We start from the raw sequence: 27,825 nt of genomic DNA, 5'->3' as shown, positions 1-27,825 counted from the left end.
AATGCATAGTGACTGGTGGGAGATACATGGTCATCAGTGTTAAATGCATGGTGACTGGTGGGAGGGACATGGTCATCAGTGGTAAATGCATGGTGACTGGTGGGAGGGACATGGTCATCAGTAGTAAATACATAGTGACTGGTGCGAGGGACATGGTCATCAGTAGTAAATGCATAGTGACTGGTGGGAGGGACATGGTCATCAGTAGTAAATGCATGGTGACTGGTGGGAGGGACATGGTCATCAGTAGTAAATGCATGGTGACTGGTGGGAGAGACATGGTCATCAGTGTTAAATGCATGGTGACTGGTGGGAGGGACATGGTCATCAGTAGTAAATGCATAGTGACTGGTGGGAGAGACATGGCCATCAGTAGTAAATGCATGGTGACTGGTGGGAGGGACATGGTCATCAGTAGTAAATGCATAGTGACTGGTGGGAGAGACATGGTCATCAGTGTTAAATGCATGGTGACTGGTGGGAGGGACATGGTCATCAGTAGTAAATGCATGGTGACTGGTGGGAGGGACATGGTCATCAGTGGTAAATACATAGTGACTGGTGGGAGAGACATGGTCATCAGTGGTAAAGGGCAAGTGCACACTGAGCAAATGTAGTGATCCTACACTAATCTATATACCATCTCTCTCTGTCTCTCTCGGTCTCTCCATCTCTCTCCAGCTCTCTCCATCTCTCCCTCCCTCGGAGCGACTATAACCTCCACAGCCAGAGGGAGCAGATTGGGGGCTGGCTGGTTTGAATGTGATGTGAGTGGACGGGGACAGAGAGTGGGGTGAGAGGTTTATGGGAGGGCAATCCTGGGCGGCTGCAGGGGGACTGCTGCTAGTCAACCAAAAACACAATAAATATACCAGAACAAACAGGGACACAGGCAGGCTTGAATAATCACTCAAAACACTCTCTCTCCCTCTCATCCTTCCTTTTCTACCCAACTGAATGTCCATGTACTGTATCTGCTCCAAATGTGCCCAGTAGAATCCTTCCCTTGAGGGTAGTGTTTTTAGAGGGGTTAGGAGGGGAGGGGTAATGTCTATTTGTCACCTTTCCCTTGCCCTCATTAATATCCTTTACTCCGACCCCCTCCCCTCCTCTCCCGCTCTCCTCTCCTCCTATCCTCGCGTTTTAACAGTGATTCCATATGACACTACCCCTAGGCTGGATTCTCCCTGTGTTCCAGTGGAGAAAAACCCTGACCCTCTTATCTGTGACGCACATAAACTTATAGAGGGTTCCAGGCTCAGAGGCTGGGGTACTGCAGTGTGCTTCCAGAGCCATCTTTGGAAGGACCATAGCTTTAAAATGAGTATAACGCACATACCACTAGCTACATTTTTATCACTCTCTGGCCAATATGGCAACAATACAGAATCAGCCTTTGTAGACAAATGACAGACACATATAAGATCATCTGAGAAACTGATATATAGCTACTAAGATGTATAATAAACTGATAAATGGCTACTGAGATATACAATGCATTCGGAAAGTATTCAGACCCCTTGACTTTTTCCACATTTTGTTATGTTACAACCTTACTCTAAAACATTTTCCTCGTCAACCCATAATGACAAAGCGAAAACAGATTGTTAGAAATGTTTGCCAATAAAAAACATATATCTTATTTACACAAGTATTCAGACCATTTGCTATGAGACTCGAAATTGAGCTCAGGTGCATCCTGTTTACATTGATCATCCTTGAGATGTTTCTACAACTTGACTGGAGTCCACCTGTGGTAAATACAATTGGCCGGACTGAGCAATCGGGAGTGTTGCTACTGAGATATAAAATAAACAATATTTAGCTAGAGAGATATATAATAAACTGACATATAGCTACTAAGATATATAATAAACTGATATAAAGCTACTGAAATATATAATCAACTGATATATAGCTACTGAGATGTATAATAAACTGATATAAAGCTACTGAAATATATAATAAACAGATATTTAGCTACTGAGATATATAATAAGCTGATATATAGCTACTGAAATATATAATAAACTGATATATAGGTACTGAGATTTATAATAAATTATATATAGCTACTGAAATATATAATAAACAGATATTTAGCTACTGAGATATATAATAAATTGACATTTAGCTACTGAGATTCATAATAAATTATATATAGCTACTGAAATATGTAATAAACTGATATTTAGCTACCAAGACATATAATAAATTATATTTAGCTACTGAGATATATAATACAATGATATATAGCTACTGAGATATATAATAAACTATATTTAGCTACTGAGATATATAATAAACGATATTTAGCTACTGAGATATATAATACACTGATATATAGCTACTGAGATTTCTAATAAATTATATATAGCTACTGAGATATATAATAAACTATATTTAGCTCTGAGATATATAATAAACGATATTTAGCTACTGAGATATATAATACACTGATATATAGCTACTGAGATGTATAATAAACTGACCACTGGTATGTAATAAACGTGAGAGCTAATTCTCATACGTGAGGGATATCAAGCCAGCTCTCTCCATGTCCCTGTCCTTGTCCCAGTGTGTCCCCACACTGGCGGTCACTCAGTGATATGTTACCGGCTCAGTGATATGTTACCGGCTCAGTGATATGTAACTGGCTCAGTGATATGTAACTGGCTCAGTGATATGTTACCGGCTCAGTGCTATGTTCCCGGCTCAGTGATATGTAACTGGCTGAGTGATATATTACCGGCTCAGTGATATGTTACCGGCTCAGTGATATGTAACCGGCTCAGTGATATGTAACTGGCTCAGTGATATGTTACCGGCTCAGTGATATGTAACCGGCTCAGTGATATGTAACCGGCTCAGTGATATGTTACCGGCTCAGCTGTCATAGCCGTGGAGCCAAAGGGATGGCGCTCTGGCTGTCTGTGTGCATCTGTGTCTACGTATAAAGGACCTGTCGGGTGTGTATGACAGTACTAATGTGATTGACCCATGATGTCTAATTAGTAGTAGATTGGGAGAGGAGGAAGCCCCTTTAGAGATCTTCCCCCGTTTCCTCAAGGACCACAGCATCATCATCTGACCCCTAGGTAGCCCTGGACCCCTGTTGCCAGGGCTGTGCTGGGTGGAGGTGGGCGAGAGAGAGTTGGCGGGCTCAGTAGCTGCTTCCCCACATTACTTTCACCTGCCCCCTCCAGATCCTAAAACAAAACCAGGTATTCTCCCTCAGTATTCATGAGTATTCCTCAGTCTCCCTCACTTTCACTCAGAGAGATATGAGTGGATGTAGATAGGGGAAAGACAGACAATGTGATAAAAGCAATGACATGACTGGAAGTGTTCAGATGAAAGAAGGTTGAGAGTCTCCCTGACGTTTCCTGTGTCCATCTCTGCCTAGGAAACTCCTCCCTGTCTGCCTCACCTATGGAGCAGAGACGGACAGAGAGGAAGGGAGAAAGAGATAAAGTCCTAATTGCCTAAGGCTCTTCTACCAGCTAAGTGCACTCCTCTCTACTTTACACTGAAGATGCCCCTCTACTCCCTTACTTTCTCTTCTGTTTTCCCATCCTTTCATCACCTCTCCCCTATGCATTCCTCTCAACTCTTTTCCCCTACTCTATTCTCGGCTCTCCAGCCCCAGACAGACCATGCTGCCAACATTAGCGCCAGGCTAGCGTTAGTACTCTGCTGTGCTTCCTCTCTCTCCTATTTGCCGGCTCAGCGTCTCGGTGCTTATAATGCAGGACTACCGACGCCTTATCGCCTCCTGATGACACATTGGGCTCACAGCGCACGTCAACGCCGATCCATCCCATCCCACCACGCTTCCTATCTACCCTGTCTGATCCCAGAAGGGAAATAAAAAACTGTCTCGCTGAGCTCAGTGTCAGAGACACAGCCGTGGATATATCTTTAACAGATCACAAGCGTTCATGGCTAAAGAGACCATATCATCCTCACTCATCAGTGCTCACATTACCTGGCAGGACAGGACAAGCTTGGAGGGAAATGCCTCTAGTAGTGGGATGGGACTGTGGTTGTAGGATATAGTTCAAAGGTTTAACCCATACTATAATAGACTATGGTAAACCACAGGATGCCAAGTAGGATTTGGATATTTCCAGTTGGCTGAAAGTCAACCTCTATGACAAGAAATAAACCTGTTTCATCCTCTCACTTTCTCTGATCTGGTGCATGATGCACAACCCTATTTACTTGTGTTCCACCTTACATGAAGATATCAGCTGTAAAGGGTTTATAAAGGCTAACATATGTATAAGTAGTTCATTAGCAACCTACCCGAGTACACAGATCCTGGGGTTTTCCTCCCAGGCCGTGGGGCATCTCTCTGCAGCGCGTGGACAGGTTGAGGATGGCCGTGGCGGCCATGTGAGCAGCCTCCATGTCGTGGGTGTAGTCGAAGCTGCTCTTACTACAGGTGGAGCTGGCACTACTGCCTCCCCCTCCGCCCCTTCCTCCACAGCTCAGGCTGCTACTGCTGCTGCTGGGGGCGTAGGTGCTGGTCGTGCTACTTGCCGAGCTGGAGTTCTTACAGTAGCGCTTGGCTGAAAGACATACACAGGGGTAGGGATAGTTATCCACAAGTATAAACACATCCACTGCATAGAAATGCTCTTATCGTAACTTGGCTAAGGGAGATGCATTCATTTCAACAATATGGAATTTGGGAAGATTAAATATTGCTGAGTTTGGAAACAGGGACAAAACTACAATGAATCTGTGGAGAAAAGAGCTTCGAAATAAAGAAAATTCATATACCATACATATACCAAAAAAGGTGCTATCTAGAACCTAAAATGGTTCTTCGGCTGTCCCCATAGGAGAACCATTTGAAGAACCCTTTTTGGTTCCAGGTAGAACCATTTTGGTTCCAGGTAGAACCCTTTTGGGTTCCATGTATAAACTTTTCCACAGAGGGTTCAAAATGGAACACAAAAGGTTTCTAACTGGATCCAAAAAGGATTCCCCTTTGGGGACAGCCAAATACATTTGGAACCATTTTTTCATCCTTCTACCCACAAAATGTATCAAATTGAAAACCTGAAACAACAATAAAGCAGAACAACAGAGTAAAGGGAAGAGACAACACGTCAGTCTGTACCATCATATCCTTTAGGGGAAGTGTCCCTGCCTTGGAGTTTGGGTGCGATGGCCCGTTTGCCGTAGACATTGTTGCTGTGGCTGCTGTCAGTGAAGCTGCTGTAGTCAAAGCTGGTCTTAGAGTACTTCTCCAGTTCCTTGGCCAGGTTGGAGCGTGGCGTGCTGGTGGACACGTTGTTCTTGTAGCCGTACTGAGGGATCTCCAGCTGTTTCACAAAGCACATAGGCCTGGAAAATAAACCACGAGGGGGCGTAGGTTGGACAGAGCAGAGGCACCAAACATCACGCAGGGGAGGTGGGAAGGGGAGGAGCGGGGGGAGGGAAAGGTAGCAAAGGGAAAAGGCAAGGCAACAGTCAACTAACCTCAGGTGATCCTTGCATTGAGCTTTGAGTTTATCTAAGCTACATGTCTATACTGTCTGTCATTGCAACACTACAATGTCTCCATAAATGATCTTACCCAAACAGAACTCACAATTAAAGTCATGCATTTTCTCTGATATTATAAATGTTTTGTCATACCCGTGGTATACGGTCTGACATACCATGGCTGTCAACCAATCAGCATTCAGTGCTCGAACCACCCGTTTAAATAATACTTTTTTAATCATTATGTTATCATGCATATCAAATAAACTTTTGCTGAAATTATTCTGATCTCTAAAACCCAATAAAGACTTTCACTCCATAAACAAGAACATTAATGTAGAGCTTCTCCAAACAATAACTGTCTGAGAGATCAAAAGATATAGAAATCAAACAGACATAGAGAACCTTTTAAATCTATAATACAGTAATTAAGAAAACCTTCCAACACTAACTAAGGTAGGTAAGGGTGTAAGGTAGAACTCTAGAATGGGGTCAATTCAATTCAGCCAGTTCAGGAAGAGTACAATCATTTGAAATGGAATTGAACTGAACCCTGGTTCAGCATTTGAAGTCCAATTACTATGTTTAGGTCTTTCGACTGTGCCTACACTGTCTCTCTCAGTGAGGTGTTCCCCATAGATGCTGAGTGTAGTGTGGTGATCAGTCAGACCAGTACCTGAGCACGCGGTCAGAACCCTGGTTAGACTTGGAGGAGCCGTCACAACAGATGCTCTTGTCCTGGGCTTTCTGCAGCTTCTCTGCTGCAGCGATGGGACACCCTGACAAACTGGAGGGACAGGGACGGGGACGGGGATGGGGATAGGGACGGGGATGGGGGGGGGACGGGGTGAATAAGACAACCAGGAATGGAAGGGAGACTGGTCTTATTATATCTTATTTAAAAAAAATAACCAGGAAAAGCCCATTGAGACACAGAAGCCCTGCTTATACCTTCTACCATGTGTAGAAGGTACCTGATCTTGTCCACAATCTGATTTTACCCAATGACTCAAATACTCTTTGTGAACTGATCTAGATCAGATCTTATAAATGTAAATGGGCAAGATCAGGATAAGATCAGGAAAGGTCAGGACGAAGGACGCATGTTAGTGGCAGGTATGAACGGGGCTAGAGTCTCTTTTGCATATAATGGTCCCATTCAAGGTGATAAATAACCTTTTAATGGCGTCAGACGGAGGCTCTGCATCTGTCCTCGTGCTCCTAGACCTTAGTGCTGCTTTTGATACCATCGATCACCACATTATTTTGGAGAGATTGGAAACTCAAATTGGTCTGCACAGACAAATTCTGGCCTGGTTTAGATCTTATCTATGAGAAAGATATCAGTTTGTCTCTGTAGATGGTTTGTCCTCTGACAAATCAACTGTAAATGTTGGTGTTCCTCAAGGCTCCATTTTAGGACCACTATTGTTTACACTATTTATTTGACCTCTTGGTGATGTTATTCGGAAATATAATGTTAACTTTCATTGCTATGTGGACGACACACATGTACGGCCCCCATGGAACCTGTGTTTCAGACACAAGGAAGTGGATGGCGGCAAATGTTCTACTTTTAAACTCAGACAAAACAGAGATGCTAGTTCTAGGTCCCAAGAAACAAAGAGATCTTCTGTTGAATCTGACAATTAATTTTGATGGTTGTACAGTCGTCTCAAATTAAACTGTGAAGCCCTCGGGGCTACTCTGGACCCTGATCTCTCTTCTGACGAACATATCAAGACTGTTTCAAGGACAGCTTTTTACCATCTACATAACATTACAAAAATCAGAAACTTTCTGTCCAAAAATCATTCAGAAAAATTCAACTATGCTTTTGTCACTTCTAGGTTAGACTACTGCAATGCTCTACTTTCCGGCTACCCGGATAAAGCACTAAATAAACTTCAGTTAGTGCTAAACACGGCTGCTAGAATCTTGACTAGAACCCCCCAAAAACGTGATCATATTACTCCAGTGTTAGCCTTTCTTCACTGGCTTTCTGTTAAGGTTAGGGCTGATTTCAACCTACAAAGCATTACATGGGCTTGCTCCTAACTATCTTTCCAATTTGGTCCTGCCGTACATACCTACACGTCACTGTCACAAGACACAGGCCTCCTTACTGTCCCTAGAATTTCTAAGCGAACAGCTGGAGGCAGGGCTATCTCCTATAGAGCTCAATTTTTATGGAATGGTTTGCCTCTCCATGTGAGAGACGCATCCTAGGTCTCAACCTTTAAGTCTTTATTGAAGTCTCATCTCTTCAGTAGCTCCTATGATTGAGTGTAGTCTGGCCCAGGAGTGTGAAGGTGAACGGAAAGGTACTGGAGCAACGAACCACCCTTGCTGTCTCTGCCTGGCCAATTCCCCTCTCTCCACTAGGATTCTCTGCCTCAAACCCTATTACAGGGGCTGAGTCACTGGCTTACTGGTGCTCTTCCATGCCATCCCTAGGAGGGGTGCGCCAATTGAGTGGGTTGAGTCACTGACGTGATCTTCCTGTCCGGTTTGACGCCTCCCCTTGAGTTTGTGCCGTGGGTGAGATCTTCGTGGGCTATACTCGGCCTTGTCTCAGGATAGTAAGTTGGTGGTTGAAGATATCCCTCTAGTGGTGTGGGGGCTGTGCTTTGTGGGTGGGGTTATATCCTTCCTGTTTGGCCTTATCCGCGGGTAACCTCAGGCGGGGCAACAGTGTCTCCCGACCCCTCCTGTCTCAGCCTCCAGTATTTATGCTGCAATAGTTTGTGTCGAGGGCTAGGGTCAGTCTGTTATATCTGGAGTATTTCTCCGGTCTTATCCGGTGTCCTGTGTGAATTGAAGAATGCTCTCTCTAATTCTCTCTTTTTTTCTTTCTCTTTTTTTTTCTCTCTCTTGGAGGACCCGAGCCCTAGGACCATGCCTCAGGACTACCTGGCCTGATGACTCCATGCTGTCCCCAGTCCACCTGGTCGTGCTGCTGCTCCAGTTTCAACTGTTCTGCCTGTGGCTATGGAACCCTGATCTGTTCACTGGACGTGCTACCTTGTCCCAGACCTGCTGTTTTCAACTCTCTAGAGACAGCAGGAGCGGTAGAGATAATCTGAATGATTGACTATGAAAAGCTAACTGACATTTACTCCTGAGGTGCTGACCTGTTGCACCCTCGACAACCACTGTGATTATTATTATTTGACTCTGCTGGTCATCTATAAACATTTGAACATCTTGGCCGTGTTCTGTTATAATCTCCACCCGGTACAGCCAAAAGAGGACTTGCCACCCATCATAGCCTGGTTCCTCTCTTCCAAGGTTCCGGCCTTTCTAGGGAGTTTTTCCTGGCCACCGTGCTTCTACACCTACATTGCTTGCTGTTTGGGGTTTTAGGCTGGGTTTCTGTACAGCACTTTGTGACATCAGCTGATGTAAGAAGGGCTTTATAAATAAATGTGATTGATTGATTCAATGCATCCCTGGCTACCTGTCTGTCGCTCAGGTTGTCTATCTGCCTGCCTGCCTGCCTGCCTGCCTGCCTGCCTGCCTGCCTGCCTGCCTGCCTGCCTGCCTGCCTTTCAATAAGTCTTTGGTTAATTTCCAATATCATTCATTTTCATTAAGCACTTTAAATAACAACACAGTTGGTTATTATAACAGCTTGCTTATTTCTGGTTGAGTGGCTTCAGGGAATTCTGAGATTAAACTACCTGCAGACACACACAATCCCCTCCCTGCAACTCCCCATTTAATGTACACACACACACACACACACACACACACACACACACACACACACACACACACACACACACACACACACACACACACACACACACACACACACACACACACACACACACACACACACACACTAATCAACCTCCCAATACACACAAACACACTAACATCCCAAGGTTAAAAAGGCTTAGTTATAAATGTCATCAAGTGTGAAGAGGGTTGAAGTCTTGACCTGGGTAGGTTTGACCGGGGTAGGCCGTCATTGTAAATAAGAATTCTTAATTGTTCTTAAATGACTTGTCTATTTAAAAAAAATAAAAACCCCAAAAATAAGTTATTTAGATCACAGCCCTCAGCCAGTGCATGCGGAATGAGAGTTGCATTCTTGAGTTGTGATTATAGGATAGCAGGTGTCCATATACTGTAGGTGAGTGAGTGTGTATTTTGCAAGTGTGTGTGTGTGATAGTGTGAATAGCTACGCACATTCTCAGAAAGTCAGTATGTGTATGACTGTGTGTGTATGTCTGAGTGTATGTACTGTGTGTCTATTTGTGTGTAGGCCTGTCTTAGTGACACTGTGCTCAGCAGGAGAGAGCTCCAGTTTACCCAGGTCGGTAGCTTTCCTTCCCTCCTGCCAAAGGTGGTAGAGAGGTGCTAATGGCTGCTTCGACACCCTAATATCTGCTATGGGTGAGCCCTTCTTCTCTCCAGCTCTCCTAGCTTAAAAAAATGAGTTTCCAACTACTTTTGTAAACTCCTTTTCCATCGCAGTCAATAAAAAGTGACATATGTGCAACAATATACAGACATAAAATAATTGGCAAATTGATGATACAATTGGAACATAAATAAATGAATATATAAACAAATGAGAAAATAATAACAAAATCATCAGTAATATCCAGTAAAACACAAACGAAAGACAATATATAAATAAAGAGGCAAGAAACCAGGATAAAGTAACCACCACATGTGTCATTGGATGTGAAATAGGAAAATCTCGAACTGAACAAAAGGAGGATGTAACACAGACGATCCTGCCATTTTCCAATATGGTAGGCCGACTCACCTTCTGTGGGAGTTCCTGTTGCTATTGACATGGCCGCGTCCCGTGCAGCCCAGTGTAGGACACTTAAGAACATTTTCATACATAGCAAGGACTTCAGACAGACAGACAGAGAGACAGACAGACAGACAGACAGACAGACAGACAGACAGACAGACAGACAGGAGAGCGATAAAGACAGATAGGGAAGGTTAGAAGGCCCACAACCAGACAGTACCATTAGTGTGTGAAAGAGCGTCTCAGCCTCTTGGTATTATCATCATCATTAGGATCTGTTCCAGCAATCTGAGGTTACCTCCTTCCTTCTCCCTATAGGGCACTATAGTCTGAAAGGGAATATATGCCTTTATACATGCCTTTATTTCCACCATACTGCTTTCAGTGATCTAGTATTTTCAGATCACTGTGGAATGAAGAAGGGGAGTATAGTGGAGAAGAGGAAGTAATCTAAGAGTGCTAGCCTAGGACACAGCCAGACACAGAGACAGAGGAAGCTTAAGGCATGCAGAGAACAGAGCGAGTAGCCAACAGCCAATGGATAACGACCATGCAGAAGACATGCCAGAATTCTACAGATCGTGCCAAACACATGCAGTATAGGGTTCTCTCTCTCTATACATAGATTATGCTCTTTGATGTCCTCCACCCATTATTACATATTCCTGCCTTCAATAGCATTGACCATTAAAACAGTCCATAACTGTCTCCAGTTCCCTACGGCAGGCAATTAGAATAATGATCTATCTATGGACGTCTCGAAGAGGACCCGGTTGAGAACCCCGAGAGGGGAGAGAGGTGAGGGAGGGGTCAGACAGACGCCCTGCAGTATGGGTGAAATCAAATCAAATCAAATTGCATTAGTCACATGCGCCAAATTCAACAGTGCAATGATTACTTCTGAGCCCCTAACCAACAATCCAGTTTGAAAAAATACGGATAAGAATAAGAGATAAAAGTAACAAGTAATTAAAGAGCAGCAGTAAAATAACAATAGACTATATACAGGGGTGTACCGGTACAGAGTCAATGTGCGTGGTTACCAGTTAGTTGAGGTAATATGTACATGTAGGTAGAGTTATTAAAGTGACTTTACATAGATGATAACAACAGAGAGTAGCAGCAGTGTGAAAGAGGGGGGGAGGGTACAATAGTCTGGGTAGCCATTTGATTAGATGTTCAGGAGTCTTATGGCTTGGGGTAGAAGCTGTTGTGAAGTCTCTTGGACCTAGATTTGGTGCTCCGGTACCTCTTGCTGTGCGGATAGCAGAGAGAACAGTCTATGACTAGGGTGGCTGGCGTCTTTGACAATTTGGCAGGAAGCTTGGCCCAGGTGATATACTGGGCCGTTTGTACTACCCTCTGAAGTGCCTTGCGGTCGGAGGCCAAGCAGTTGCCATACCAGGCAGTGAAGCAACCAGTGCTCCAATGCTCTCGATGGTGCAGCTGTTGAACCTTTTGAGGTTCAACAGTCTTGGTGTGCTTGGACCATGTTAGTTTGTTGGTGATGTGAGGACCCATGCCAAATGTTTTCAGTCTCCTGAGGGGGAATAGGTTTTGTCGTGCCCTCTTCATGACTGTCTTGGTGTGCTTGAACCATGTTAGTTTGTTGGTGATGTGGATACCCAGGAAGTTGAAACTCTGAACCTGCTCCAGCCCCGTGGATGAAAATGGGGGCGTGCTCGCTCCTCTTTTACCTGTAGTCCACAATCATCTCCTTTGTCTTGAAGGTCCAATGCAGACATTTTCATCTCAATATCAAATAATTTCAGGGTAACAATTAAGTACCTTACTGTGATTGTTTTCAAATGAAATGGTCAAAAAATAAACAAAAATAGCTTCTTAGCAAAGAGCAATTTCTCAAGCAAGAATTTTGCTAGGACTATCGGGGAGTGGTCAGAGAGGGGAGGGGAAAACTAAAAACTAGTTGTTACTGGCAGAGAGGTTTGGAACTCTCTATCTTGTTGGTCTATTAGAAATTATTCCAACCTCATACTGTGGATATATATATATATATATATATATATATAAAACACACAGGAAAATCACCTTTTCGACTGCACTGGGCCTTTAAAATTGGTCTCTGTGTCAGCTTCCTCATCTGTGTCAGCTTCATCATTATCACCCCTTCCACTCTGACCCTCGTCATCGTCACTCTCTGACATACTAATTAGTGCACAGAAGAAGTAATTGGGACATGCCCTCCACCTCAACACACCATGTGCCAACACATTATATTAGATGATATCACTACTCTGCCTGACCATGACAAAGAGACTGTTATAATGACTAGAAACTTTTGGATTTGAATGTGAACAATTTCAGGGGGAAAAGCGGTGATTCTTGAGTGTATGCTACATTTTGCACTCTACTTCGTAGGTACAGTAGACAATTTTCAGGAACAAAAAAAAGAGCTGTAATGAGGGGATTAAATATTTGATATTCAACAAAGAGACGGTTCAATGAGCAAACACGGAAAAGGAATCATTAATTTGCAACATCACTTCATTTTAATATCCTAGATTTCCCTGGGAAATGTCTTGTGCACTGTGTGAATGCTAAAAAAAAATGAAATGAAGACATGGCATTAATAATGTATTGTCCACTCAGTACAGTAAATGTGTTAATGGCTCTGACTCATCCCTGCAGGCACTGTGTGACAGAAACGCCTCCCTCCCTCTGCCCCCTCACTGCTGAGGTGTGTGTGTGTGTGTGTGTGTGTGTGTGTGTGTGTGTGTGTGTGTGTGTGTGTGTGTGTGTGTGTGTGTGTGCGTGTGTGCTGAGAGTGTACTGACCACAGACAGGGAGAAACCTGGTGTCTGTCTGCACCATGGCAGATAATGCTTTTAAAGAAGAGTCCTATCGATACCTCACACAACCTGTACCAGGTCACCTTTTAACAACATGTTCAACTCAATAAAATTGTATTCGTCAAATACATAGTTTACAGTGGATATAAAAGGTGAAGTGAAATGACTGCATGCTAGCAACATTTTAGTACAATAATCAATATCAATAACAACAAAAGTCAATTAACAAGTAATTGAAGGGGATAGTATGCACACTAACAAACCGATACTTTATGTACCCAATTACAGTATAGATTAGGAATGTACTATGTCAGGTATGACAGTACGTAAGCATTTCAATGTTAGTCCACACCTGCTGTATACGAAGCATGTGACGAGTACAATTTTATTTTATTTACAAACATACAGTGGAATAATGTCTTGGTCGTGCAGTTGAATAAATAGTATACAGTGCCGTACTATTCAGACCCCCTGACTTTTTCCACATTTTGTTATGTTACAGCCTTATTTTAAAATTGATTAAATGAAACAATTTCCTCATCAATCTACACACAATACCCCATAATGACAAAGCAAAAACTTTGATTTGCAAGTGTGTGTGTGTGTGTGTATGTTAGGGAGCATGACTACGCACATTCTCAGAAAGTCAGTGTGTTTATGACTGTGTGTGTATGTCTGTGTGTATGTACTGTGTGTCTATTTGTGTGTATGCCTGTCTTAGTGTCAGTGTGCATTTTTTATTTTTTTTATTGATATCCCTTGAGATGATTCTACGGTTTGATTTGAGTCCACCTGTAGTAAATTCTATTGATTGGACATGATTTGGAAAGGAACACACCTGTTTATATAAGGTCCCACAGTTGACAGTGCACATCAGAGCAAAAACCAAGCCATGTGTCATAGATGCTTTTTATTCTCTATTTTGGTTAGGCCAGGGTGTGACTAGGGTTGGCATTCTAAGTTCCCTTTTCTATGTTTTTGTATTTCTTTGTTTTTGGCTGGGTGTGGTTCTCAATCAGGGACAGCTGTCTGTCGTTGTCTCTGATTGAGAACCATACTTAGGTAGCTCTTGCCCACATGGGATTTGTGGGTAGTTGTTTTCTGTTTTGTGTATTGCACCTTGCAGAACTGCTCGTTTGTTGTTTTTGTTCAAGTGTTCGTATTTATGAAACGCATTATGAATACTTACCACGCTGCACCTTGGTCCTCTTCTCCTTCCACCAACGGCCGTTACACCATGAGGTCGAAGGAATTGTCCATAGAGCTCAGAGACAGTGTTGTGTCGAGGCACAGATCTGACGAAGGGTATGAAAATATTTTTGCAGCATTGAAGGTCCCCAAGAACACAGTGGCCTCCATCATTCTTAAATAGAAGAAGTTTGGAACCTCCAAGACTCTTCCTAGAGCTGGCGGCCCGGGCAAACTGAGCAATCGAGGGAGAAGGGCCTTGGTCAGATAGGTGGGCCAAGAACCCGATGGTCACTCTGACAGAGCTCTAGAGTACCTCTGTGGAGATGCGAGAACCTTCCAGAAGGACACCCATCTCTGCAGCACTCCAATTAGCTGCCAGTTGAGGACTTGTGAGGCGTCTGTTTCTCAAACTAGACACTCTAATGTACTTGTCCTCTTGCTCAGTTGTGCACCGGGGCCTCCCACTCTATTTCTATTCTGGTTAGAGCCCGTTTGCGCTGTTCTGTGAAGGGAGTAGTACACAGCGTTGTATGAGATCTTCAGTTTCTTGTCAATTTCTCGCATGGAATAGCCTTCATTTCTCCGAACAAGAATAGACTGACGAGCATCAAAATAAAGTTATTTGTTTCTGGCCATTTTGAGCCTGTAATCGAACCCACAGATGCTGATACTCCAGATACGCAACTAGTCTAAAAAATGACAGTTTTTTTGCTTCTTTAATCAGAACAACAGTTTTCAGCTGTGCTAACGTAATTGCAAAAGGGTTTTCTAATGATCAACTAACCTTTTGAAATGATAACTTGGATTAGCTAACACAACGTGCCATTGGAACACAGGAGTGATGGTTGCTGATAATGGGCCGCTGTACGCCTATGTAGATATTACCTAAAAAAATCAGCCATTTCCAGCTACAATAGTCATTTAAAACATTAACAATTTCTGCACTGTATTTATGATCAATTTGATGTTATTTCAATGGACAAAAAAATGTGACATTTCTAAGTGACCCCAAACTTTTGAACGGTAGTGTAGTACTCAAAGCAAAAAAAATCCACATCTGTTGTCTGGGTACTCTATAAGGCCATGTCTTATGTTAACTCATTTCTAACACAAACAATTGTATTTTTATTAGCAGTCTGGGTCATGGCAGATCATAACTTTACCTTCTGACTCCGGGTTAATGACGTGTTAAAGAGGTTTTATTGAGAAGGTTGGTGAATGGGACCAGCCGGGATGAGAACTTCAGACGGAGAGGGGCTAATGTTTATCGCTGCTGCAGTTCATCATCCTCACAAAGCTGTAATTATTCTATTTTATTCACCTGAATTTAATTGAGCAAAGAATACAAATATATTATTGGGGCTTATTGTGCGGTTGAGATTGATATGCATTCTCAGTCTCAAGACACACTGGTTGAATCAACGTTGTTTCCACATCATTTCATTGAAATGATGTTGAATAGACGTTGAATTGACCTATGTGCCCAGTGGGATCTTACTTTGTGCAGGTAAACATGATATGAATTCAGGGAGAAAATGCAAGAAAAATAGCTTAAGTAAAAATAACAATCTGATTGCAGCAGTGGGTGGGAATTTCAAGTGCTGCCCCCCATCATTAGACAGTAGACGGGGCAGGTAATTAGTAATAGACTAACACGAGCAAACCCATGACCCCATGCTCCATGACCCCAGTGCACTCCCAACCTGACTAGCAAACACAGAGCAGCCATAACACACACACAGCATTCAGACAAAACAAAGAAACATGCAGGCCTTGCTTAAGTACAATACATTAAACAAACCTGATGGAAAACTGAGAGCCACAGGCTTTGCAAACAGTAGGTTTGGGGTAAATTCAATTTCAACTCACAAAATTAAGGAATTGAATTGTACTTTTGGTTCGTCACCTAAATAGACTGAATTGAAGTGGAATTTATCCATTCCCTGGTTACTGAGATGAGTGGTACAGTGAATTGTGTATGTGCAGTGCTTACTTTCAGGTGGTACCCTGTCTTTGTGCGGACAGCCAGACAGGCTCCGATGGTGAGGGTACAACCCCGTCACATGACCCGTGCCATCACAGCCTGGCGTCGGGCACCGGCTCTCCTTCTTGTCACTGCGCGATAAATCTGAACACAGAAACACGGGGCAGAGGGAGAGAGAGTGGGAGAGAAAGAGAAGAAGAAAGAGAAATTAGCTTGCTTCATTGAAAGCAGCACATACGAACACTTTCACAAGATGAAAGTCATTGTGAACAGTGTGTGAATGTGAAAATGCTTGTAGCCACAGCAATCAAAGTCAGTTGAATAATTGTTGTGGCTAGAAGCGGTATCACACACCTGAGACACATGGGACATTGTAGGAACACAAATAACATAAGGTGTGCTACATCATGGCCATCGTAACATTTTTCACACCATTTGCCAAGGTATTTTTAAAGTCTTGTTAAATAAAGCCACAGCTGAAGGAGAGAAGAGCAGGTGGTGTCATTCTCCAGACAAGGTAAGTCTGACTTTTTCCACCAATTATTTTGCACTAGTCATTATTGGCAATAATAAGACACGAACACACACACACACACACACACACACACACACACACACACACACACACACACACACACACACACACACACACACACACACACACACGCCGGAGGGGATTGTCTTTCCCTTGCCCAACCTCACCCTCTCCATTTCTCCAAACCCGATCAGATAGTGTTACCGTCCAAAAGCAGTGATACAAGCCCATGCCAGCCGGCATCAGGTGCAACAGCCTCCGTTCAAATGTCTTCAACACGGGAACAAGGTCATAGATTGTTCTTTGATGCTGGGATGTTCAGTAGCTATTATCTGCAGCTTCTTTTCCATTAAATTATTATCAGAATTTAAGGATGTCTTGTTCATTTTGGCTAACATATTGCTTGTGCGACACAGATAACACACAAATAATAGCATTCTTCTAAGCCCATTTGTGGCAGCAAACATTTGGTAAGAGGTGAGGGAGAGAGGGTAAAAGAAAAGGATCGGAGCAAAAGAGAGAAGGGATGCATTTCCTTTAACAGGTTCCACATAGTAGTAATAAATGAGTGAGAGAGACAGGGAGAGAGACAGAGAGAGAGAGAAGACAGATAGAGAGAGGTGCTTTTAAAAGGCAGGACCACAGAGAGAGTCTGCTAATTAAAGTTTAATAGGCTGCTGTAACCTGGAACCTTCACCTCCACCACTTACAGAAGAACCAAAATAAACCCAGACACAGAGAGGTAGTGAAAGAGAAAGCATTGGGTAGAGAGAGAGAAAGAGAGTGAGAGAGGGAAAGAGAGGGATAAAGAGAGAGAGGGGGGAGAGGAGGACGAGAGACACCGATGGAGAAAGACAGAGAAAGAGACAGAGAGAGAGGGAAAGAGAGGGATAAAGAGAGAGAGGGGGGGAGAGGAGGACGAGAGACACCGATGGAGAAAGACAGAGAAAGAGACAGAGAGAGAGGGAAAGAAAGAAAGGGAAAGAGAGAGAGAGAGAGTACATATGCACCCACTCATACATAACAAGTCCCTGTTAATCCATAGATCAGAACACGCCCCTCATTACCTTCCTGTACATTTAGGCCTTCCTCTGACGGTATCATATTAGGACACATGGGGTTGGTACACTGTGTCGTGTCTGACTCCACGTTTACCTTACTGAGTTTCAGAGAAAGAACTGTAAAATCACAGTACATAATGGCATGGAAAATGTTTTTCTCTGTATCACTGATGCAGTCTGACTCTGAAACTAAAATGTATGCTTGCTTGAAAAAGTTTCCAATAAGAGGAACACAGACTCTCTCTCTCGAGCACACAAACACACACCACGGGGCTCTGGCTGTCTGCCTCATGGTGGACAGTGGAGAATAGAGGACGGGAGGGAGGGAGGCAGCCAAGTGGAATGCATATTAGCAAGCAGAGGGTATCGATTGTGGCTGGAGACAGGCCGTGCTTTGCATAGAAAATGGCCCCAATTACCATACCATCTCTGGATAATGAATGTGCAGTCAGTGGGCCTGTTGTTCGTTATCATTCATTCGGATACTGTTCAATTTCCATTTTCCCGCCTGGTGTTTTTCCCTGGTCGGCCAGTCGGGCTCTCCCCTCAAAGCCACCACCTCCGCTTCACTTTTAAATCACAGACAGTTACCCTGGTCAATGAGGTGTCTGCCGCTATCTCTCTAGGGAGAAGATGTTATCGTGATGCAAGGGCCTTCACATACTCCTGTTATTCCAAAATTAGCCAGATACAGAGGCTGTATTGTACATGTGAAATGACCATTTGTGTGGCATTTGTGTTTTAATTTGAGTCTGCTGTGAAGGAGGATCTTAATTGTTTGTCTCTAACTTCCCTCGTTGTCTCAGCCTGGAGGCAGCATTGCATTAGCTGAAACCAAGACTGTTCTCAGGGCAGGCCTGGTTGTAACTAGATATGTTCGAGTCCTGTTAGGGACAATTTTAACCCTAATCCCTTTCCTAACCTTAACCTAATTCTCGTAACCTGCCAGGTTAATTCTCCTAACCTGCTGCATAAATTCTCCTAACCTGCTACGAAAAGTAACTTCTGCTAGTCAAAAACCAACAGACCAGCCCTGAGAACAGTCTTGGTTTCCACTAATGTGATACAGCATACTGGAGGGTAAGGTTACGGCCCTTGATATGAGTGTTCCATCTCTGTAGGATGGCAGAATACAGTAAGAAGAATCACTCTTCAAATGATCTTGGAGAAGCAACCATTGTAAATGTCACTTTGTAATCTTCAAGTCAGAACTAAGTGCATAATATATCTACTTATGTGTCTGGGCAGATAAGCCACCCTAGAAGAGCATGTCTGAATAAACAGGATGGAAGTGCACCTGCACCACTAAACACCCAATAAAAGCCAAATGACAACACAAAGAGACCCATTCTGGGTGAAAAAGCCACCTTCTCTTATTGATTTGGCTCTGGGACTCAGGACACAGTACAACTTTACCCGAAAACCTAATTTCCACAGATTCTACTGTATGCAGTACCGAGTTTCCTTTCAGAGGCAGCTTTAGCAGGCTTCTATTTAGTAGCTTCCAGAGTCCCTCTCTGGTTTTAAAAATAGGCAGCTTTAGCCAGGGCTGCATGGCAGACAGGGAGGGATGTGATTTGCAGTCCTAACGGGCCGTGCAGATTGCCATTACTTATGCTTGACAAGCCTACCCTGTGATGTTGCCATGCTAGCCTATTTTAACAACATAAGCTTCTGCGGACGCTGCAGAGATGCTAGTCTCCAAATTGGCTGCAAAAGCTTGTCCTGGGGTCATAGTGAGGTTTCCCAGTGATCACGTCAGCCTGCCATCCCTATGTCTGTAGCGATATGCGCTGAGAGTTGGTAAACAAGTTCAGCAAGTGAGTGTTTTAATCAAATAAACACAACACAAAACAAGAAACACTAAAAGCACACAGACAGGAAACTGAAACAGAAACAATGACACCTGGGAAAGGAACCGAAGGGAGTGACATATACGTATATAGGGAAGGTAATCAGGGAAGTGATGGAGTCCAGGTGAGTCTGATGACACGCAGGTGCACGCAACGATGGTGACAGGTGTGCGCCATAACAAGCAACCTGGTGACCTAGAGGCCGGAGAGGGAGTACACGTGACAATGTCTCACAGACAGAGAGGGGATACGGGGAGGCAGAGCCAGGGACTGACTGGGGTTTACCTGACAAACATACATGAACTGTTCATTCACTTCAGCAAGGTGAAAGACGTAGGCGAATGTCTGGTGTTGTGGCAGCATACAGCATCCTCTTTATAAGTCAAACTCATTCTAGCCAGGTTTACTTACCTTTATGGTAGTAGGGCTTCTTCATCCCATCATGGAGTCGGGCCTTGCGCTCCTCTCCGTAGCCGTGCCGTGATTGGTGCTCCCCATGATGGCCTCCATGGTTATGATGATACCTCACCCTGTCCCTCCGCGCTGCCTCGGCAGCCATCTTGTCCCTCATGGCCTTGGCCCTCTCAGACTCTAGCGCGATGGCCTTCTCCAGCAGAGACAGGTTCCCCTTGGTCATGTCGAACACCTCCTCTGAGTGGTCTGACGTCACCGACCGCGTGTCCTCGTCCCGGTCGTGGATGTGGTTGTGGTAGCGGTCATCCTGAGCGCAGCTGGAGAAGGCCTTGGAGCGCGGGCTCAGCTGCTCCTCCAGCTTCATCAGGTTGACCATGTCGGAGTAGTTCCTCTCCAGGGTGCGCCTCTCCTCCTGGCTCTGCTGGAGATCCCCGTACCAAGGCTGGTGGGGGAGGGAGTGGGGGTGGGGGTTGAGATGTGGGTGCTGCCCCTGGGTGTCCCCACCGCCAGGGTAGCTGTGATGGGGGAGGCCTGTGCCCAAGCGGTCGGCCGGCTGCGTCTCACTCAGTTTGCGGGCCAGGTCGAAGCACTGGTTTCTCAGACACTCCAGGCTGCTTAGACACACCTCCTCATCACTCTCCTCCAGTCTGTTAGAGGGTTTACCCTGACCGTTACCGCCTCCACCTCCTCCATTACGACTCCCTTCCCCGTTCTCCTCCGTCCCTTCCTCATAGTCTCCTCCATCCAGGTTGTCAGAGAGCACAGCCCCATGACCCTGGGCCAGCAGCTTCAGAGAGTCCACTGTCTCCCTCACTACATCACTGTCCACATCCAGAGTCAACTCACCCTTCCTTTGACTTTCCTCCGCACCCTCCTCCTCTTCTTCCTCTTCTTCCTCATCCTCCTCTTCTTCTTCCTCCTCCTCTTCCTCTTCCTCCTCCTCCTCCTCTTCCTCGGCGCTGTTGGAGGAGTTGCTGTTCATCTCAGACTCGGTCATGGCGCGGTAGGCGGCATCTTCTGCTATCTTCCCTAGGTTGAGCAGAGACTTGGCCACCAGCTCATCATAGTTCTCATATTCATCGTTGTTGTTGTCGTCCTTCTCCCCCGTCGGACCGGATCTGGGATGGCCACCGCCGACACACTGATCATCCTCTGTACGCAGAAAAAAGAAGCACAAATGGATTGTAATCACATTTCACTCATTCTATTTAACGGGTAAATCAGATTTCTGGGCTTGGTCCACTTGAATTCGATAAGGAACTCTTTGCGTTCCTCAATAATGTACTTTCAGGATCTTAACAGTGGCCTGTAAAGGAATTGTGAATCAACACAGGAAGTGGGATAAAGTGGTCTGGAAATTTCCATAGAGATGTTTTGGATGTACATTCAGTACACTGCATCCTAGTAATCTGGATCCTTCGTGTCACAACAACAAGAACACTCTGTCTGCCAGTTGATGGCTAAGTAACTGGTATATAGCAACACACTTTTCATTTGACAACATTTTGTAGGGTAGCAAACTGGGACATTCAAACTGTAATCATCATGCTTTATGTTATACATTGATTGCCTCATGTAATGTGCTATGACCTTAATAGAATAAACAAATCCCTACATTCTCCTCATTCCAGAATGTACATTATTGTCCAATCAACAGGATCTTTAGAATGCTGGCCATTGGCTAATTGATTACGCAAGACAGGCTGCTAATGCTAGGTGAACCTCTCCTGTCAGTAATGTGAAGCAGCCACTCTCTGGACCATTTCTCACATTCCCTCCCGGCCTGAACCGCCAAGAGCGCATCGCATCGTTCACACCCAAACCGCCACACGTTTGCCACTTACATTCCTGCAGAGAAAAAGCCAAGAGGCCAACAAATAAGTAATACATGTGACTTTGATTTCTGGAGGGAGCGAGAAAATCACCTGACAAAACAGTAGTGCGATGTAATCTTCCGTGGTGAAGTATTAATTATCACCAGGTTCAAAGACGCATCTGCTGTCCCAATACACTTGTGTGTGACCGGGAACATTTCAATAAGATAGAGGGAAACATGAAGCATGAAAAACTTACATGCACAAACAAACACATTTATGCATTCTTGAGATACTTTACATAGGTGTACACAAACATTAAATTCACACCCAGACAACACATTGACACACACACACACACACACACACACACACACAAACAAACACATTTATGCATTCTTGAGATACTTTACATAGGTGTACACAAACATTAAATTCACACCCAGACAACACATTGACACACACACACACACACACACACACACACACACACACACACACACACACACACACAATCTACTGAGAGCAAGACAACATTTGGGGTGAGGGCTCTGGACCACGGAGAGAGAACAGTCACGACTGACCAGGCACATATTTTGACTGGGGAACGCTTTCTTACAGTACCCTACCCTTGCCATGGCTGCCAGAGGTTACATTTTTTGAAGTTTTGAAACATGGCTCAGGAAAGCAATTTGAAGAGCAATCAAGGTACACAAAGGGGAAAGGGAAGCGAAACAGATTGGAAGAGGAACTGAGAGATTGCGCTGCTCCGTATGAAGCTTGGATTAGCAATGCAGCAGCAGTGTGCAGATATCCATTGAGGAACATAGAACCGCCATAACAATGCCACCTCTACTACAGTTATCAGATTGGAATCTGCCTGCTGCCACTTATGTCTTGAAGAGTATGGTGGAAATGATAGTGGCCTAATGCATGTGGAGAGACTTATCTACATTTCTGAGAAGAAGAAAAAAGGAGACGAATAAAGGTGTGATTTCATCCTCCTATCTAAAGATGGCACTGTAGTTGAGAACGACAGAGAGAATCCCAAATATTCACTACATTTATTTAGGCCAGAGCAGAAAGCTAGTACACCCAGTGGAATTTACTGAATTGTGCTATTTGAGTCAAGAATGGAAACAAAGACTATCTCATTGACTGTGGTCTCTGTATTTAATGGCAGTCTAGGGAGATTCTCACATACCCAACAGAGAGACATAGAGAGACAGAGGAGGGAGGCTGATACTACACTACTAGAAAGAAGCTAGCACAACATACTGTACCACAGAGGGTTAACACAGCCCCCCCCCCCTCTCTTTATCTCTCTCCCTCTCTCTCTCTCTCTTTCTCGCTCTCTCTGTCTCTCTCTCTATCTCACTCTCTGTCTATCTCACTCTCTTTCTCGCTCTCTCTGTCTATCTCTCTCTCTGTCTCTCTCTCTCTCTTTCTCACTCTCTCTTTCTCGCTCTCTCTGTCTATCTCTCTCTCTGTCTCTCTCTCTCTCTCTTTCTCGCTCTCTCTCTGTCTCTCACTCTCTCTGTCTCTCTCTCTCTCTCTTTCTCGCTCTCTCTCTCTCTCTTTCTTGCTCTCTCTGTCCATCTCTCTCTCTGTCTCTCTCTCCCTCTTTCTCACTCTCTCTCTGTCTCTCACTCTCTGTCTCTTTCTCTCTCTCTTTCTCGCTCTCTCTCTCTCTTTCTCGCTCTCTCTGTCTCTCTCTCTCTCTCTCTCTCTCTCTCTGTCTCTCTCTCTCTCTTTCTCGCTCTCTCTCTGTCTCTCACTCTCTCTGTCTCTCTCTCTCTCTCTCTCTGTCTCACTCTCTCTGTCTCTCTCTCTCTCTCTCTTTCTCGCTCGCTCTCTTTCTCACTCTCTCTGTCTGTCTATCTCTCTCTCTGTCTCTCTCTTTCTCTCTGTCTCTCTCTCTTTCTCGCTCTCTCTATCTCTGTCTCTCTCTCTCTCTCTCTTTCTCGCTCTCTCTGTCTCTGTCTCTCTCTATCTCACTCTCTCTGTCTCTCTCTCTCTCTCTTTCTCGCTCTCTCAGAGCTCCAGTCTTAATTGGACGTGAAGGTTCTGTCAGGAAGGATTTGAGGTGTGGGGGTGAAAGGCAGAATGAGTTGGAGAGAAACCTGTCAAATGTGGTGTTAGGGCACATAATAGGCAGAGACCACACATGGGGGAGAACCTGTCACATACCAGACTGTCTCCAAACCAGACACAGGCTACTGTGTCTTCTCTCTATAGAGAGATCTGTGCTCAATGTGTTTGTTGCAGGTCATTTTGAACAGAAGGTTTTGTATCTAACTTATGCATGCCATTATGCAAAAGTGGTGGGTAAGCGAGGGCTGCTTTTGACTTTTCTCACACAAATACATGCCCTCTCTGACACCTATGCAGTAGTTCTATGGAGGCTGTCATTTCAACAATGATAGCTTCTTTCACCTCATAATTTTGAGTCCTGAGTCAGTGTTTCAAGGCATTTAAGTGTTTTGTAGAAAGAAGGACTGAGGGCTCCCATCCAGCCAAACTGCCATTTTCACAGGTTCTGTGTCTGAGAGACAACGCCAGCACTGCTTAACCTCCGACTGAGATAACCCTGAAGGTAACGGCAAAAGACCCCAAAACACCTAAAATGACAGAGCTGAATCGCTCTTGAAAAAAGAGCCTTCGCTGCCAAACTATCTCCCTATTCTTAGTGACCGGGTTTGATCTAGCATAAAAAGTATTTTTCAGGTAGCTACAGTCGTCTTATACAGTAGGTTGGAGGAAAAGCAAATGCTCAAACAAATATATAAACCAATCAAACAGATGAAACAATCAAAGATCAAAGGAATAGGAACTGCATTTTATGTTCTATGTTCTGGGACATGCAGGCTGGGGATTTTGTTTGCATGTTGTTATGTAGAATTGTATCACATTTAATTTTCCAGTACGCTGGCAAAAGTATCATTTACTGCCTTCATTCCCTTACTATACTGCACATATATATATATATGTACAGTGCCTTCGGAAAGTATTCCACGTCATGACTTTTCCACGTTTTGTTACGTTATAGCCATAATCTAAAATGGATTCAAAAAACATCTTCAGCAATTTGCACACAATACCCCATGATGACAAAGCCAAAACAGTTTTTTTTTAACTTTTGCAAATCTATTAAAAAAAACAGAAATAACTTATCTACATAAGTATTCAGACCTTTTTCTACGAGCCTCGAAATTGCGCTTAGGTGCATCGTGTTCCGTTGATCATCCTTGAGATGTTTCTACAACTTGATTGAATTCCACCTGTGGTAAATTCAATTGATTGGACATGATTTGGACACACAACTGTCTATATAAGGTTCCACAGTTGACAGTGCATGTCAGAGCAAAAACCAAGCCATGAGATCAAAGGACTTGTCCATATAAATCCGAGACAGGATTGTGTCGAGACACAGACATGCGTAAGGGTAGAAAAACTTTTCTGCAGCATTGAAGATCCCCAAGAACACAGTGGCCTCCATCATTATTAAATGGAAGACGTTTGGAATCACCAAGACTCTTCGTAGAGATGGCCGCCTGGCAGAACTGAGCAATCGTCGGAGAAGGGCCTTGGTTAGGGAGGTGAACAAGAACCCGATGGTCAATCTGACAGAGCTCTAGTGTCCCTCTGTGGAGATGGGAGAACCTCCAAGAAGGACAACCATCTCTGCAGCACTCCACCAATCAGACCTTTATGGTAGAGTGGCCAGATGGAAGCCGCTACTCAGTAAAAGGAACATGACAGCACGCTTGGAGTTTGCCAAAAGGCACCTAAAGACTCACAGACCATGAGAAACAAGATTCTCCAGTCTGATGAAAGCAATATTAAACTATTTGGCTTGAATGCCATGCGTCACATCTGGAGGAAACCTGGCACCATCCCTATAGTGAAGTAGAGTGGTGGCAGTATCATGCTGTGGGGATGTTTTTCAGCGGCAGGGACTGGGATACTAGTCAGGATCGAGGCAAAGATGAAAGGAGCAAAGTACAGAGAGATCCTTGACTGAAAACCTGCTTCAGAGTGCCCGGGACCTCAGACTGAGGTGAGGGTTCACCTTCCAACAGGACATCGACCCTGAGCACACTGCCAAGACAACACACGAGTGGCTTCGGGACAAGTCTCTGAATGTCCTTGAGTGGCCCATCCAGAGGCCGGACTTGAACGAACATCTCTGCAGAGATCTGAAAATAGCTGTGCAGCAGCACTCCCCATCCAACCTGACAAAGATTGAGAGGATCTGCAGAGAAGAATGGGAGAAACTCCCCAAATACAGGTGTGCCAAGCTTGTAGCGTCAAACCCAAGAAGACGCGAGGCTGTAATCGCTACCAAAGCTGCTTCAACAAAGTGCTAAGTAAAGGGTCTGAATACTTATGTAGATGTGATATTAGCTTCTTTTTATTATTTTATAATTGCAAAAATTCCTTAAAACCTGTTTTAGCTTTGTCATTATGGGTTATTCTATGTAGATTTTTTCTACATTGTAGAATAATAGTGAAGACATCAAAACTATAAAATAACACATATGGAATCATGTAGTTACCAAAAAAGTGTTAATCAAATCAAAGTATCCACCATTTGCATTGATGACTGTACCAGTCAAAGGTTTGGACACATACTTATTCCAGGGGTTTTCTTTATTTTTTACTATTTTCTACATTGTAGAATAATAGTGAAGACGTCAAAACTATGAAATAACACACATGGAATCACGAAGAAACCAAAAAAGTGTTAATCAAATCAAAATATATTTTAGATTTTAGATTCTTCAACGTAGCCACCCTTTGCCTTGATGACAGCTTTGCACACTCTTGGCCTTCTCCTAACCAGCTTCACCTGGAATGCTGTCTTGAAGGAGTTCCCACATTGATATGTTTAACACTTTTTTGGTTACCACATGATTCCATATGTGTTATCTCATAGTTTTGATGTCTTCACTATTATTCTACAACGTAGAAAAAAGTTAAAATAAATAAAAACTTTTGACTGCCACTGTATATACAGTATATATATATATATATATATATATATATATATATATATATATATATTCTAGGCTAACCATTCCACAATGCAAATATTTACATTCTTTTGAATATTATATCCTAATATCTTTCGGTGTAACAGGCAAGTAAATTAAGTCTCACCTTTGCCTTGACTCTGCTCATCAAATTCCTCCTCATACTCTTCCTCATCTTCTTCCTCTTCCTCCTCTTCTACTCCCTCTTCCTCCTCCTCCTCCTCTTCTTGTTCCACATCTACCTCCTCCCCCTCTCCCTCCCCTCTCTCCACATCTCCTTCTTCCTGCTCCATCTGTTCCTCATTGTCATCCGAGTATCTCTCTTCTTCCTCATCCTCTACCTCCTCCTCTTCCTCATCTCCCCCATTCTCTACTCCCTCCTCCACTCTATCATCCATCTCCTCCGTTCCGTCCGTCTCGTAGCTCTCCTCCATAGTAGAGTTGTCCACCTGGGTTATGAGTGGTGTCCCCTTGGATGCTGGTTCAAGGGGTTCCAGTATGGGCTCCAGCACTTCCAGGGGTTCCAGAGGCTGTCTGTCCACTGTTTTCCTCTTCTTGGCCAGAGGGCAGCCGTACACACTGCAGGGGACAGATAACACCAGAACCATTAACTGTTAGCCAGCAGACCCAAAACCCCAGCCACCTCACCAGGCTTAGTGGCTGACTGGCTAAGCTAATACAATACACTGGCTCTGGTCTCTAAATGTGTCACTGGGCCAGCACACTACCCAGCAGGCTATTCACTGATTAAAACACATTTGGAGAGAATTCTACAAAACACAATAAAACACAACTGCAGCACAATGGTACAAGGTGCTGAATGTTCTCTTGCTTTGTCGCTGCAGAACAG

General features: G+C 44.1%; 1 protein-coding gene across 6 annotated transcripts in view; it reads right to left on the bottom strand.

Moving 5' to 3' along the window:
* LOC139375333 (myelin transcription factor 1-like protein) overlaps positions 1-27,825 on the bottom strand; it is a 163,522-nt gene that overhangs the window by 23,656 nt on the left and 112,041 nt on the right. For all 6 annotated transcript variants that reach the window (XM_071117017.1, XM_071117016.1, XM_071117020.1 and 3 more), the window contains 7 exons: positions 27,103-27,554; positions 20,123-21,277; positions 16,272-16,406; positions 10,284-10,374; positions 6,176-6,286; positions 5,132-5,358; positions 4,309-4,574 (listed from right to left, as the gene is read on the bottom strand). In XM_071117017.1, the coding sequence (XP_070973118.1) occupies positions 4,309-4,574; positions 5,132-5,358; positions 6,176-6,286; positions 10,284-10,374; positions 16,272-16,406; positions 20,123-21,277; positions 27,103-27,554 (2,437 nt within the window). The remainder of the gene's footprint in view (positions 1-4,308; positions 4,575-5,131; positions 5,359-6,175; positions 6,287-10,283; positions 10,375-16,271; positions 16,407-20,122; positions 21,278-27,102; positions 27,555-27,825) is intronic.

This window comes from Oncorhynchus clarkii, chromosome 19 (genome assembly GCF_045791955.1).
Source record: "Oncorhynchus clarkii lewisi isolate Uvic-CL-2024 chromosome 19, UVic_Ocla_1.0, whole genome shotgun sequence".
Lineage (NCBI taxonomy): Eukaryota > Metazoa > Chordata > Actinopteri > Salmoniformes > Salmonidae > Oncorhynchus > Oncorhynchus clarkii.
The sequence above is the reverse complement of the archived record's forward strand: the minus strand, read 5'-3'. Positions and strand labels throughout refer to the sequence as shown.